At 36.0% G+C, this 15,164-nt stretch overlaps 1 protein-coding gene across 3 annotated transcripts in view; it reads right to left on the minus strand.

Moving 5' to 3' along the window:
• Window positions 1-1,030: 1,030 nt before the first annotated feature.
• The window catches only part of LOC110451479 (CCR4-NOT transcription complex subunit 9-like), a 21,001-nt gene continuing 6,867 nt past the window's right edge, over window positions 1,031-15,164 (minus strand). Inside the window, exons 1-9 of one of the 3 annotated variants that reach the window (XM_021499521.1) lie at window positions 14,688-14,740; window positions 7,250-7,440; window positions 6,180-6,300; window positions 5,584-5,671; window positions 4,652-4,758; window positions 4,177-4,272; window positions 3,494-3,592; window positions 2,621-2,712; window positions 1,031-1,556 (exon numbers count right to left, since the gene is read on the minus strand). In XM_021499521.1, coding sequence (XP_021355196.1) covers window positions 1,385-1,556; window positions 2,621-2,712; window positions 3,494-3,592; window positions 4,177-4,272; window positions 4,652-4,758; window positions 5,584-5,671; window positions 6,180-6,300; window positions 7,250-7,428 — 954 coding nt within the window. In that variant the 5' untranslated portion in view covers window positions 7,429-7,440; window positions 14,688-14,740 and the 3' untranslated portion in view covers window positions 1,031-1,384. Of the gene's footprint in view, window positions 1,557-2,620; window positions 2,713-3,493; window positions 3,593-4,176; window positions 4,273-4,651; window positions 4,759-5,583; window positions 5,672-6,179; window positions 6,301-7,249; window positions 7,441-14,666; window positions 14,741-15,164 lie in introns of those variants that run through there. The other 2 variants (XM_021499530.1, XM_021499536.1) reach the window with 2 other exon arrangements.

Genomic DNA, 15,164 nt, shown 5'->3' on the forward strand with positions numbered 1-15,164 from the left:
ACACCTCATCTGATCCAGGTCATATATACACATACCGCTAGACCACAGTAATCCAGCTCACACATAATCACTGAAATACTCTCAGTTGTAATTAATGGGCAATATACATGAATGACAACTGGACAAAAGCAGATACTGAGAAGCATATTAGTTCTTCACGATGCATTCACTTTTGCTCAGTTAACATTCATTATACACTGTATTTACCATTTTTCAAAAAAATTAACTGCAGAAAATTAAATTAATCAAAAGTCATCATAAAGTTTTAATTATGTATTATGTTTGCTTGTCTCATAACTAGTACAGCTATTTTCATGGGATGGTCAGTGGTATCCAATGACACAATATAAGGCGGTATCATGACTTAGAGCCGTAGCTCCATAGCTGATGTAATAGCGCTATCACAACTTTTAAGTGTTATGCAGTGGCAATGCCACACAGAAGTAAATACATATGTACTGGGACACCCTTGTGATCGTGGATTAATGAAGCTCTCTGACAATTTCACCACAAACATTCAGTCACACTTGTTACAGCCACACTTGTTACAGTCACACTTGTTACAGCCACATATTACATACCAAAGACTAGTTCTAGTGCCATGCTAGACGCATGTTACATACCATGGACTAGTGCCATGCTAGACGCATGTTACATACCATGGACTAGTGCCATGCTAGACGCATGTTACATACCATGGACTAGTGCCACATTCACTCCTCACCAAGGCCACAGAATCTACGCCGAACCTCTAGCATGAGGTTCTGATACAACAATAAGTCAATTTAACAATAGCTTTAGAACAAACCAATCCATAGACATCTTGTAAAAGGGTTAAAATATGTGTATGGGGTGGGTATAATACATTTTGGCAATTTTCCTCCATGTGACATAAAAATGCATTGTAAATGGACCATCATCCCTGTTTACCATCATCCAACTAAATCAATGAGACTGGAGCTTGTGACAAACACATATCAACATACCCAGATGTCATTCTCAAATGTCCTATTTTACCATTCTTTAATAAAAAGAATAAAGCTTGCATATCAATGTTCTGTACAACTTGCTGATCAAGATATGTTGACAGAAGCTATCGATGTTATTTAATGAAACTATTATGTTACACTGAAGCTATATTATAATACTTATCACATACTGCAGATGATGCAGATACTTGTTACTTTTGGAAAGATTCGAATTCATGCTCTGAGGTTAGGAACATTTGTGAATGAAGAGGGGAGGGGCATGCCCTCTGGATTGGAAATACATGTTACTAGGTCAAAAAACATTCGTTACTGGCGAGGAGATCATGCCCTGATCATGAGGGCAGGAACAATTGTTATATTTGGGAGAGGCAAGCTCCTTGGGTCAAAGACACTTGTTATTGAGGGTGGAGAGGCATGCTCCGGGGGTCAGGGACAGCCATAGGGGTGTCAAGGTTCTGTTGAAGCTGCAGAAGCCAGCGTTTGGTGGAGTTGTCGTCCTTCAGACATGGTGAAAATGTGGCATCCTTGAGCTGGTCAGGAAGACACTGGCGCAGGGCTTCCTTTGCTCTGAAACACAACCAAACAGTTACTTTTCTCTTACTTACTCAGCACAAGGTAAATGCTTTTGCCAATATTATAGAAAACCCTGCCATTTCTTATGTGATCTGCCAATGACAACATGCACAGACACAGCTCCCTACTGAAACAACGATGTAGCTATCAGAAGATATGTATGGATGGCCTTACCTTGGATTGTCAGACAGACGGAGGTAACAACGATGTAGCTATCAGTAGATATGTATGGACAGCCTTACCTTGGATTGTCAGACAGACGGAGGTAACAACAATGTAGCTATCAGTAGATATGTATGGACGGCCTTACCTTGGATTGTCAGACAGACGGAGGTAACAACGATGTAGCTATCAGTAGATAGTTATGGACGGCCTTACCTTGGATTGTCAGACAGACGGAGGGAACAACGATGTAGCTATCAGTAGATAGGTATGGACGGCCTTACCTCGGATTGTCAGACAGACGGAGGTAACAACGATGTAGCTATCAGAGATTTGTATGGACGGCCTTACCTTGGATTGTCAGACAGACGGAGGTAGCAACGATGTAGCTATCAGAAGATATGTATGGACGGCCTTACCTTGGATTGTCGGACAGACGGAGGTTACAACGATGTAGCTATCAGAAGATATGTATTGACGGCCTTACCTTGGATTGTCGGACAGACGGAGGTTACAACGATGTAGCTATCAGAAGATATGTATGGAAGGCCTTACCTTGGATTGTCGGACAGACGGAGGTAACACGATGTAGCTATCAGTAAGATATGTATGGACGGCCTTTCCTTGGATTGTCGGACAGACGGAGGTTACAACGATGTAGCTATCAGAAGATATGTATTGACGGCCTTACCTTGGATTGTCGGACAGACGGAGGTTACAACGATGTAGCTATCAGAAGATATGTATGGAAGGCCTTACCTTGGATTGTCGGACAGACGGAGGTAACAACGATGTAGCTATCAGTAGATATGTATGGACGGCCTTACCTTGAATTGTCAGACAGACGGAGGTAACAACGATGTAGCTATCAGTAAGATATGTATGGACGGCCTTACCTTGGATTGTCGGACAGACGGAGGTAACAACGCACAACATGCTTCAACAGTCGGGCAGAAGGCTCCTTGGATAGATGAAGCACCATCTTACCCTGCCAAACAAATATGCAGTGAAAATTGAGTGTTACAACTGCACAGATTTTTCTGAGGTTCTCGGTGGAAATGACAGCCACACATGTGAAAAGCATTGCTTCACTAGAGTATTCTTTATCAATAAGGGTACAATGTTATTTTAGCTGTACTAGAGCATTATACTTAATTAAAACACAACAATGATTCAGCCTCAATATTGTATTAATAAGGTATGAAAACGTTTAGCTTGACCGTTGTATAACAAACTTAAGCTTCATTAGTGTATTCTTATTAAAGTATGGTGTTCTTGAGCTTTTGAGCACAAGTGTAATCTTGTATGGTGTATGGTTTTACCATCGTTTAGCTTCAGTTATACAGAAAGATAATATTTCCGCTTCCCTAGTGCTACTTTCTGAAGGATAGAGCAATGATCTTGATATAAAAATCAGTGTGCGAATAACTGAAACATGTGTCTCATCTTGAATATATATCCAAACAGTCCTAACATATAACTAGGATATATTTTAAAAGTGAATCAACTAGCACAACAATTGGAACAATAAAGATGCCACTGGCCTGCAACATATGTTCCTTATCTCCATGTTGTTATTCCACACAGTACAGGACTAGAGGCGTTCATACCACTTACTAATAACATGGCTACCATGATCATACAACCTTTGACATTATGTAAATGTGAGCAGCACAGTATTCACTTACCAGTAATGTGAGCAGCACAGTAGTCACTTACCAGCACAGTAGTCACTTACCAGTAATGTGAGCAGCACAGTAGTCACTTACCAGTATCATAGCCACATGAGAGAAGCGTTCGTAGGTCTGACAGATATAGGATAGCCCCATTTCATCTAACAAAATCTTCTGTAGGATAAATGTTGCAACCTGTAACCCGAACACCTCAGATTTAAACAGGTTTTATTTATATAGCAATGAATGTCAAGTTACTAGGAAGTTTTCACATTTACACCAAACTCTGTTAGCCTTTTATTCCATTGAGCATAATCCTGTTTTCTGAATTTAAAGTTGTGTGTTGTAAAAATCATCAAGTTATTTCTTTCTTCTGAGAAAAAGTATCTATGTTTATTCAATTTCAACACCATAGAAATTAGAATTACATGCACTTTTATATGGAATTTTTAGGTCAAAATAATATATCAGATGCCTGGTTCACACTGATTTTAATACTGCATATATATATATATTTTTTTGAAATGTACAACAGATATTGAGTACCATACTACTGGCTTGATCAATACAGCCAAACATGTACTACCTCTGGTTTATATTTACTTTACTGTTGAATGATTTTTTTCAAATAAGTTCTTGTGATAACAAAATGTGCTTTATTTACCAAATGGACACAGGCTATATACAGATGTAAGTCTATCAATAATACACTATACAGTGCTGACTGTTATATGTCTCCCAGTATCAATCTGTGATACACACTCGGTCTGAAAACCCACCGTCTTCGAGAGCTCACTGCCAGATTCCATTATTCGGAGACACAGTGGGATGATTTCCGTTGTGAGAAGGAAATTGATTACTTCCTGTTCATCAGTCTACAAATAATATGTCCAGATTTAATAGTATGACAATAAAATATCTATCATTACTCTATCACATTTTCTTTTGTGTTTTATTTAGGTTATATTAAAGATAATATTGAAAAAGAACTACATTGGCATCTGCAAATTACCATGATTAGAAACAATGTTCATTACCAAGAGAAAGTTGTTTCTTTCCAGAATGACAGGGCCTGAATTGTAACACCTGGCCATGGTGACAGGGCCTGAATTGTAACACCTGGCCACGATGACAGGGCCTGAATTGTAACACCTGGCCACGATGATAGGGCCTGAATTGTAACACCTGGCTATGATTACAGGGCCTGAATTGTAACACCTGGCTATGATTCACTTGGATTTTAAATATACTGACCTTGACTAGAGCACCTATTACACCCAGACTGGTGAGTCGTAAGTACTCAAATGGCCGTGTCTTACTGACGGTGTGTAAAAATGGGTACAGGAACAACGGGATGTGTGCTGCAATACAAATAATACTGACAGTGAGTAGGAAGTACAATATATGGGACATGAAGGAAAAAGAATGTTTGAAGTGCAAGTATTTATCATTTACAATGTTTACTTCAACTCTTTCTTTTAAATATACATCAATGTAAGTTAACTTGTGGCAGAGTTAGTCCTGAGTTACCCTGAAGAAAAGCTGTAGGAAGCTTAAGGCTTCATCCTGACTTACCCTGAAGAAAGCTTAAGGCTGCGCCCTAACTGACCCTGTAGGAAGGCTGAGCCCTGACTTACCCTGAAGGAAGGCCGAGCCTTGACTCACCCTGAAGGAAGGCCGAGCCTTGACTTATCCTGAAGGAAGGCCGAGCCCTGACTTACCCTGAAGGAAGGCCGAGCCCTGACTTACCCTGAAGGAAGGCCGAGCCCTTACTTACCCTGAAGGAAGGCTGGGCCCTGACTTACCCTGAAGGAAGGCTGAGCCCTGACTTACCCTGAAGGAAGGCTGAGCCCTGACTTACCCTGAAGGAAGGCTGGGCCCTGACTTACCCTGAAGGAAGGCTGAGCCCTGACTTACCCTGAAGGAAGGCTGAGCCCTTACTTACCCTGAAGGAAGGCTGAGCCCTGACTTACCCTGAAGGAAGACCGAGCCCTGACTTACCCTATACTGACAACGTGTGAACCAGTTGTTGCCATTCCCCTAAATGCTGAATGTTAAGCAGGGAATAACAACTAGGTCAGTTTTAAGGACTTTGGCAGGAGTTCCCACATTAGTCGCCTCCTACTGTACCCTGAAGAAAGGCTTGGCCCTGACTTACCCTGAAGGAAGGCTGAGCCCTGACTTACCCTGAAGGAAGGCTGACCGTGTCTCTGGATGAGAAGCCACACATTGTAACAGAGCCAATGCATTACACACTCTGTTGGACTGGTGGGCCTACAAATACATCACATATTGTTAGCATCCCTCAGACGTTCTCATTCCTACCTACTCTAGGACACACTCCAGTTAGCACAGCTCCTCATTTCATCACATTCAAACATCATGATTCTTTGACCAACAATCTCTCTCAATGGAGCTGTCCCTACCTATAATCTCATCAGACACTATATAATATATGGGATCCTTCAAAAGCCTGGTGTCATACCTAACATCCCAAACCTTCTTTAACATGGCAAACTAGATCTGTCCCTGCTATATTAATCTCTAAAATGATATGCCTTAATTAAAACATACAGACACTACACTTAATTCTAATACCAGTAAATACTCATAGAAAATAACAAAGACTGGGCTTGCAAATAAAATACCAACAAAAATATTCCAATTTTGGCCACAGTTTGACTATGATATTGAAATACAATTAATTGATCCCGTGAATACCATATACCATCTGATACAGATATGTCTGAAGTTCTACATATGTGATACACAACAGACTTACTGTGAGGTGGGGTGGATTAATGGCTGGGTAGATATTAACTATTTCCTGGAGGAGAGCAGCCACTGTACCAAATGAGTGCCACAACATGGGAGCCAGGTCAGGGACCACTTCTCTTTTTTTGCTGAAAAAAAATTCAAGCCAGAAATTTTTAATCAGACAGAATGGAAATGGAATGCATTCTATCTCTCATAAAAGAAAACAAAGACTTTTATCTTCACTCTGTAAATCTCCTTAAGATGTTTTTGCTTTCTTTATAGGTTTATTTCTAGCAGTTCTGTATGGGTTATTGAGATTAGAATTCTTAATCAGCTTTGAAATTGCATGTGTTCTGTGTTGACCTATGTACAAAAACGTGTACCAAGCTCATAGATCAAATATTAAAACATATTTCAAAATAAATTTTAAAAAAATTCACAAATACATACAGCTGCTTGGAAAACAAAAGGCCTAAGAGACTTTTAATGCTCACAAGATATTTATGAACAAATAAATGGTGAAAAAAACCAATCTGACACTCAATCTGATTAGAATACACATCTTCAATATCACGACCCGGTATGCTATTGTGATATTGTAGATAAGTATGTTAATCAGATTGAACAGCCACTGTAAGAGGTACTAGTGCTATGAGGACTTCATAATAACGCCTACAGCATTATGACCATACCGAAAATTCAACTTAAGACTTTTGAAATGACTGCCATGAATTTCCATAATATCAGTTAAAATTGAAAAAAAATGGCCCTACTTAATTTAAATAACAAGAATTGGGCAGGACCACATGCTGATCAATTTTACTAAATTTAAATTGGCCTCGATGGTGATCATATTAATTTTATATCAGCTCCAAAATTACAACAATTGGTCAGGATCATGTACATACTGATCATTCCCACTATGTTTCAGCAAAATTGCTTCAGTAGATTGTCAGTAATTATATATATATAACTTGTCCCAGAAGACATTAGTGTATTAGATATTAATCTTTGGAAACAGCACATTTCCTATACCACGTTTGTCCTAAATCTTGCTTTGCTTTTAAGAATTTATGGTGATGATTTTGTATGCACCTAAGTTCCTGGAGAGCATTTTCCCTTGTATCAGGACCAGTAAGTTCCACAATCCACTGGTAGATCTTCTCACGGTCGACCTGGGACATCACAGCAGGAACTCTGTCAACCTGGGATATGACCGGAGGCCCAGACACGGCAGGGCCAGATGGGCCTTGGCCTCCCGTAGTGTTCATCATCCTGTAGGGCTACTACAAAGAAGTACACGATGAGCAATGAAAAACAATATTATAGAAAATAATATAATAATATATTGTATTATCCTTGAAAATGTACATTCACTAGAAATGTGACTTTTTGATACAAGGAAGTTAAGTAAATAGGGTTGGTTTAATTGCTGGTTTATCATTAAGTTTATTTGCGGTACAGGACTATATATGATTAGACATTCATCTCAATCAGACTCAAAAATAGTATAATTCAGTGCATACTTAAATATATATATATAGAGACAATAATGGACAATGTAAACTAATAAACAAAGTAAAGACGATTTAGTTTCATTTAGGTTAATAGTTTAACAGCCTTATAATTTAAGATCTTGGTTCTTTTCTAAAAAGTTTGTATGTCAGGTAGCACATTCCTGATACATTCTCCTAGATTTTCAATTTGCCTGTTGTGGAAAAAAATGGAACATCCGACCATAATTAATGTTATACAAGTACATGTACAACCTTCCTTATCATATATTTGATACACCACTGATCATTTTATATGATTCTATATGTAGATGTTGGGAGGCTAAGTTTTTTAAGCCTTTTTTCGTATTTCAAGTTTTGCAGTTAGGGTAAGCAATTAGTAGTACAAAATTTAATTTTCGATACATTTTATATAAAAATGTACGAGGATTTGCATATTATTCAATTTCAGACCTGACAAGACATTTGCATAAAGGTATGAATAATTTAAGGTCCATAAATTGGAAAATTCTACTTAGCATGGCAAACAATGAATTTGCTTTCTCCATTTTTTATCTTATTTAAAAAAATTGATGAGGCTATTACATCAATATCAGAATGCCATCACTGGGGAGGCATTCTTTTACCAAAACTTGATCTAACTCCTAAAGTGTCAACTAAGTATAATACTCTTGATACACATCATACATTACACCCATGTATCGGTAGGGATAAACTACAAAAAGGACAGGTTTTGAGGGGTTTCTCTACGAAAAAGAACATTTTATTAATTCTAAACCATGTTTTTAGCTGTTGTAAAAAAAATCTTCATTATCTGTTCTAACACAGGAGTATGACGGCGCGTCTGATTACCCAATACTACCAAATACCACCCAATACTACCCAGTTCATAATGAACCAAATACTTCTTTATTACTGTGAAATATCACCTTTGTAGACATTATTTACTTCCATCTGCCATATTTTTTCGGGAAATATGCGATTTGATGCCGAAAACATCACCAAATTGCCGTGACTATGACCCAATACTACCCAATACCACCCAGTTATGAACCAAATACTTCTTTATTACTGTGAAATATCACATTTCTTGAAGTTATTTACTTCTCTATGTCACATCCTATCTTGAAATATGCGATTTGGTGCAGAAAACATCACCGAAATGCCGTGACTAGGGGTTCGACGATTTAAAGGAACAGGCAGCAATGGATAGAAATCTATTTTAAAATTATTATACATACATTAATAAATTTAAGTATCATTATCGGGTATAAGATATATTTGATAAAAGAATTGCAATTACATGATACTATATTAATTCATGTCATAAAATGGTGTTATTAAGATCATATATATAAATTTAACAGGAAATATTTTTCAAAAATGTATTTTTTTCAATTTTGTTAAACATAACAGTATCAATTATATAACAATGCTGGAGAAGAACCTTCAGTTAAATTAGATACTCAAATACTATGAAATTCAAAAAGTATATGGATTGTATATGATTCGAAGTCCTTTCAATTGCTTGATTAACTCACAGATAGTCTGTTTTGGACAAGCTAGATATAGTTCTCTGACCAATCTTATGAAGGGTAGACGAGTAGGTTGTCATTAATCAATGTAAAAATTAAATAGATAAATAAAAGGAATTACGTTACGCTTCTTATACATCAATCCAGAGACGTATTTTACTGTCTATATTACTTCTTTGACCCTTACATATTACGTAATATATACGTCTTTATTCATCCGAAAGCAAAATACTAAATGACATGAAAACTTGATTCATATATACTTTTAATAACCCTGAGTTTGTGACACTAATTAGGAAATAACAGAAATCTGTTATCTGGAGTACGGCTCCATTCTGGACTCGGGCAAATATCCCAGCCCTGTGCCCCCGGGCACTAATTAACAATCCAAGTTCCTGAAGGTACAATAATGAGGTGTATACTGGTATCGAATCTAAATCACAGTTACAGGTAAATATATATATTATACCCAGGTAATTTAATTTTATAATGTCTTCCGAGGAATTACAAATTCCACTTGCAAACCACTTATATAATATGTACAGAAGACGTAGCAGTCTATGTGATTACTCCCATAACATGAGAGGGCGCTGGTCGGCCTTTTTCCAATCGGATATGATTTTGCCGACTGCGACTGTCAAAAGTTTTTCGCCGTGTAAAACCTCTAACATTGTTGGAGTATCTATGTGATAAGTTATAGTTTTGAACAGTGTCTTGTAAGCCATTTTAGGCTGAATATCATATACAATTACATTTTCTATGTTATGCATTTGTTTTGCATGAAAAAATCTTCTAAATCATTTAAATATATTGAGAACAAAAATGGGGAGAGATTTTCACCTTGTTTTACCCCGATGTGACTAGTGACAAAAATTAGTCAGATCATTGCTAGGTTTTACGCAAGATTTAGTGTTTGCATACAGATTAATTATAGCATTAAATATATTTCCTGTGATATTATTCTTTAATAATTTCTTCCATAAACCTACCCTCCAAACAGTATCAACCGGTTTTCTGAAATCAATGAATGAACAGAATAGCTTTTTACTTTTTGAAAAGTATAGATATTAAAGCATGAAGGATAAATATATTTTCAGTTGTAGAGTAGCCTTTCCTTAAACCAGCTTTAACATTGGAACAGGAAATCTATTGTCTACTATTACGAAATTAGATAATCAGTTTTGACCACATCGGCCTTTGAAAAAAATTGAAACATAAAGCGTTTCACCGTGTTTCTTTCTTCTTTACATATACAATTAATATACAGTATTGTTTTTCTAACACAGATAAGGCCTAACAATCCAACATATGGACTTCAATATTTATTTACGTACAACACATATTTCAATTAACTTATATTTACATATAGAATTATATTTAATTTTCAGATTGATGTCCCTTTTTTGAGTTGGAAAATTGCTTATTTTATTTTATTTTAAGATCGTAGACGTGATGGGATTGTAATCTACACATTAGCACCAATTAATTCACTCAAAATATATATTCATGCTATTGATTAAGAGTTGAGTATAAGTTATGAAGTTATTAAAATTTGGTTATCATAATGTCATTTTCGATGTTTCAGGTGTTATGACATCGCAATAACAATGTCATATATATAAATGAGAAAATAACCCAGATACATATTTATTATATATGTAATATATAATTCTCTGAACAACCCTTTTTTATAGAAAAAAACAGAGACAAATATATGTATATAGGAACCTCGGCCTGGCAATTTATTGATGTATATAAATTTAGTCCGATCCTGCCCCGTTCCTGTAATTGCAATTCTTTTATCAAATATACCTCATACCTGATTAGGATAATTCAATTTATATACAATAAATATATATAAATAAGTCCGATTCCTGCCCCGTTTCTGTCCGTTCCTGTAAATCGTCGACCGTTCTTGCCCGATCCATATCAATACAATACTTTTAATTCATTGCAATCGTTTTATCAAATGACGTATCTTGTACCCGATAAAAAAGATATAATACTATAAATATATGTATATATATAATTTAGTCCAATTCTGCCCCGATCATGTAATTGCAATCCTTTTATCAAATATATCTTATACCCGATAATGATACTTAAATGTATCTAATATATATATTCATTAATGTATATATAATAATTAATAGATTTCTGCTTGTTCCTGCCCGTTCCTGTAAATCGTCGAACCCCTATAGTTACGGCATTTCGGTGATGTTTTCTGCACCAAATCGCATATTTCCAGATAGAATGTGACATATAGAAGTAAATAACTTCAAGAAATGTGATATTTCACAGTAATAAAGAAGTATTTGGTTCATAACTGGGTCGTAAGGGTAGTATTGGGTCATAGTCACGGCAATTTGGTGATGTTTTCGGCACCAAATCACATAGTTCCCGATAAAATATGGCAAATGGAAGTAAATAACATCTACAAAGGTGATATTTCACAGTAATAAAGTAGTATTTGGTTCATAATTGGGTCGTATGGGGTAGTATTGGGTAATTAGCCGCGCCCGGAGTATGACGTTTAATAAATATAACTATAACAATCTGCATATATATACATATAAAAAAAAATGATACTACAGATTTTTATAGATATATTAATAAAACTTGATCAGGCTCCTGTGGTTTTACAGTCCTTCATGAATCATCAACAAAAACAGAAACCATATGTCAGGTAGACTTGTTTCTTTTTCTGTAAACGCAAGTTTCCATACTGTTTTTGTTTTATTCGACAATTACTTTAAAAAATATATATATAATGCCATACACATGTGATAGAAACGATATTTGTGATATATTTATGTTTTATAATTATATTACGGTATATTACATATGTTCTGATATAATAATAGCGATCTTTATTTCTGTGGTCTAGTTATTTTCTTATTTTGGCCTCTTGGATCAGTTTTGTCATAGATCTGTATTTATTTTATTGGTGGTTTATTTCAAAAGTTATCCTGTTGTAAACTCTTGTGTTAGCCAATAGTCAAGGTTCTCTTTGTGTCTATGTATGAACGGTTATTTTCGCGCAACAATTATCATATACTGCATGACGTCTTGACAATGTAGACAAGACAGAACAGGTAAGACATCTACTAACTGCAGTAGCTTGCACAAATTAATAGTCCAAATTCTAAATTATTTGGATTTTTTATTTGTATATTCAGACATATGATACGATCATACTAGTGAATTCTCAGTTCATGTACTGTACATATGTATATATACATACTTTTGTCTTTTTTTATTTTTTTTTATATATATACATATTTCTTTGTTATAATATTTTGCAAATACAAATACATGTAATACTCTCAGGATATTTCCTAAAAACTAAAAATGGCCCTGTTCACAGGAGCCGTAAGTTTTGTCAAATATTAATAATAACAGTAATACCAAAAAAAACCTATAATATGCTAACATATTTTTTTGTATTAATAACTGTTATTATTAATTTTTGACAGAACTTCAGGCTCCTTTGCCCTGTTCCGCAAATAGCTACTTTTTTTTTTATATACTTAATTATGTATTAGTGAATGTATTTTTATTGTAATCTTTGTCTATTTATTACGTCGTCTCTGTATCCACACTGGAGCCTGAAGTTCTGTCAAAAATTAATAATAACAGTAATACAGTACCAAAAAATACCTATAACATGCTTAAAAAAGATCTGTTTATATCAGTCTGCGACGTTAGGCACTAGTCCGATGCCCACGACTGGTAAATTTAAGCCTGGACTAGTATTGAAAATATTCAACTAGTCCGACTGGACTAGTGGCAATTTTCCTCCAAAATAATGGAAATGTTATTGATTGTAAAAAATTTGCATAATAAAGCTTGTCACAAGTTTTAATCCTATCGTAAAATACGGCATTTGTCAAAATTTATCAAAATTGAAGCGTTTCGATGAGTGAGACTGGGTTCCGGATTTTTCATAGTTACCAAACTTTACTTCTGGTTTATAACCACGTGAAACCAACCATGGTGATTTTGCTAAGCTGGAGGAAAGGTTCAAAACCAGATTAGCCTGTCCGTGAACAGACAGAAAAAGATGCTCTAACACGAAACCAAAATTTACGGTTCTGGCTAGTACTTAACGGCTCGATGGAAACAACAGTAATACTGTATTAGAGATAATTGGCGATCACGTTCTGTGCTCCTTTTCTATAGTTATTGAGAGACATTTTGTTTTGATTTCTAATAATTTTCCAATTTAGATCACAATTTACACCTAATGCTGGACTAGCAAATTCACAGTCGGGCTATTAAAATCCTGGGTTCACTAGTCCAAATGACTAGTAAGGAAAAAAGTTAACGTCACAGGCTGTTATATAATAGGTATTTTTTGTATTACTGTTATTATTAATTTTTGACAGAACTTCAGGCTCCTGTGGTATCCATAAATACGGAGCAAGATCAGATTTACATCCGTATGTTCAATTTCAAATGTGTCTGTATATATGTTAACGTTTCTGAAATGTAATTATTATACAATTACATAAAGACGAACATTAACAAATTGGAAAGCATCCAACGGAGAGGGGCGTGAAACACGCCCCTCTCCGTTGGATGCTTTCCAACTTGAAACATCCAGAAGGATTACAGAACAAGGGAAGAGGGATTCGTGACAAAACTACTCAAAGGGCTACAACTTCCACCACTAGCATCTAGACGAAAACAACAGAAACTAACATTCAGTTCTATTATAAAATAGTAGAGGAGTAAATTCCATCAATGCCTAGCAACGACTTTATTAATTTCCAACGTGAAAAAAGGAAAACAAGACAGCGTATATTCCAGGACTGCGAGACAATTCCAAATTCAATCAGGAACAATAACAGAGCAGTCATAATACCCAACAGCAACATGGAACAATATAGAAACTCATTCTTCGTGCGAACAGCCACAGATTGGAACCACCTGGACGACATCACTGTCGATGCGCAAGGAATAGAGGCATTTAAAGCATCGATCCCTACCAACTGGGATTAAACTAAGCTAAGTATCGCATGCGTACTGAACCCCCTCCGCATTAAAGCCATTTTGGTCTCTGTGGAGTATAACATATAGATAGAGCCAATTGCAGCCGAGGCCGAGAGGGTTTCGTTAAAATGTTAAATTGACATGGATCAAAGCACACAAATGAGCCCCTGTGATTTCATTTACTATGTTGATAGAGTCATGACTGCATACAATAAATTGGAGAACTCTTGCATCAGTATTTGTTAATTGGTCAATTCCACCACTGACACCGTTACACACAACGGATCTCTGAAAAATCTAATAGACATATCAAAGACGCCAGGCCGGGGTGGTCACTTCAGACTCAATGGTTGTAGCCATGATGTTACGCATACAAACGCGAGGATTAATCAACAATATTTGATGTTAATTTTACCATACGATGCTATAAAATATGTTTAACAGATTATTTTAAATAAAAAATAATACCCGGGAGAAAAACAAACTCACCCAGTGCGTTACCGGAAGCGTACAGACTGTTGTAATTTTCATGGTAGAAACCGACTCGCTCGCAAAGATCCGGTAATAGTGACGTTTCGACTACTAGCAAAACAAGAAAATGCAGTAAAGCTGCTGGACACCAAACCATTTTATGAAAATGACTTACTGACAGTCCACAAACCACGAGGGAACGGATCCTGCATACTTTAATCTATTTAATTATAATCATATAAATTGTAAATGGCATTAATTGTGTTGTTCAGAATATTCAGTTCACGCTCAATATCTAGTTGTAACCGCACGTTTTGGGCCAAATGTCAATGATTTGGTAATAATGTCATCTTCTAAGAGAGAGAGAGAGAAGCCGGGGACATAAGACGATTTACATAAACTATCATTTACACCTTTTGTCAAAATTGCAGCAATTTTTGCATATATAATTCTTTTGACAATGTCCCTATTTGACTATTTTGGATAAAATATCAA

This window comes from Mizuhopecten yessoensis, unplaced genomic scaffold (assembly GCF_002113885.1).
Source record: "Mizuhopecten yessoensis strain PY_sf001 unplaced genomic scaffold, ASM211388v2 scaffold649, whole genome shotgun sequence".
NCBI classification, from domain to species: Eukaryota; Metazoa; Mollusca; class Bivalvia; order Pectinida; family Pectinidae; genus Mizuhopecten; species Mizuhopecten yessoensis.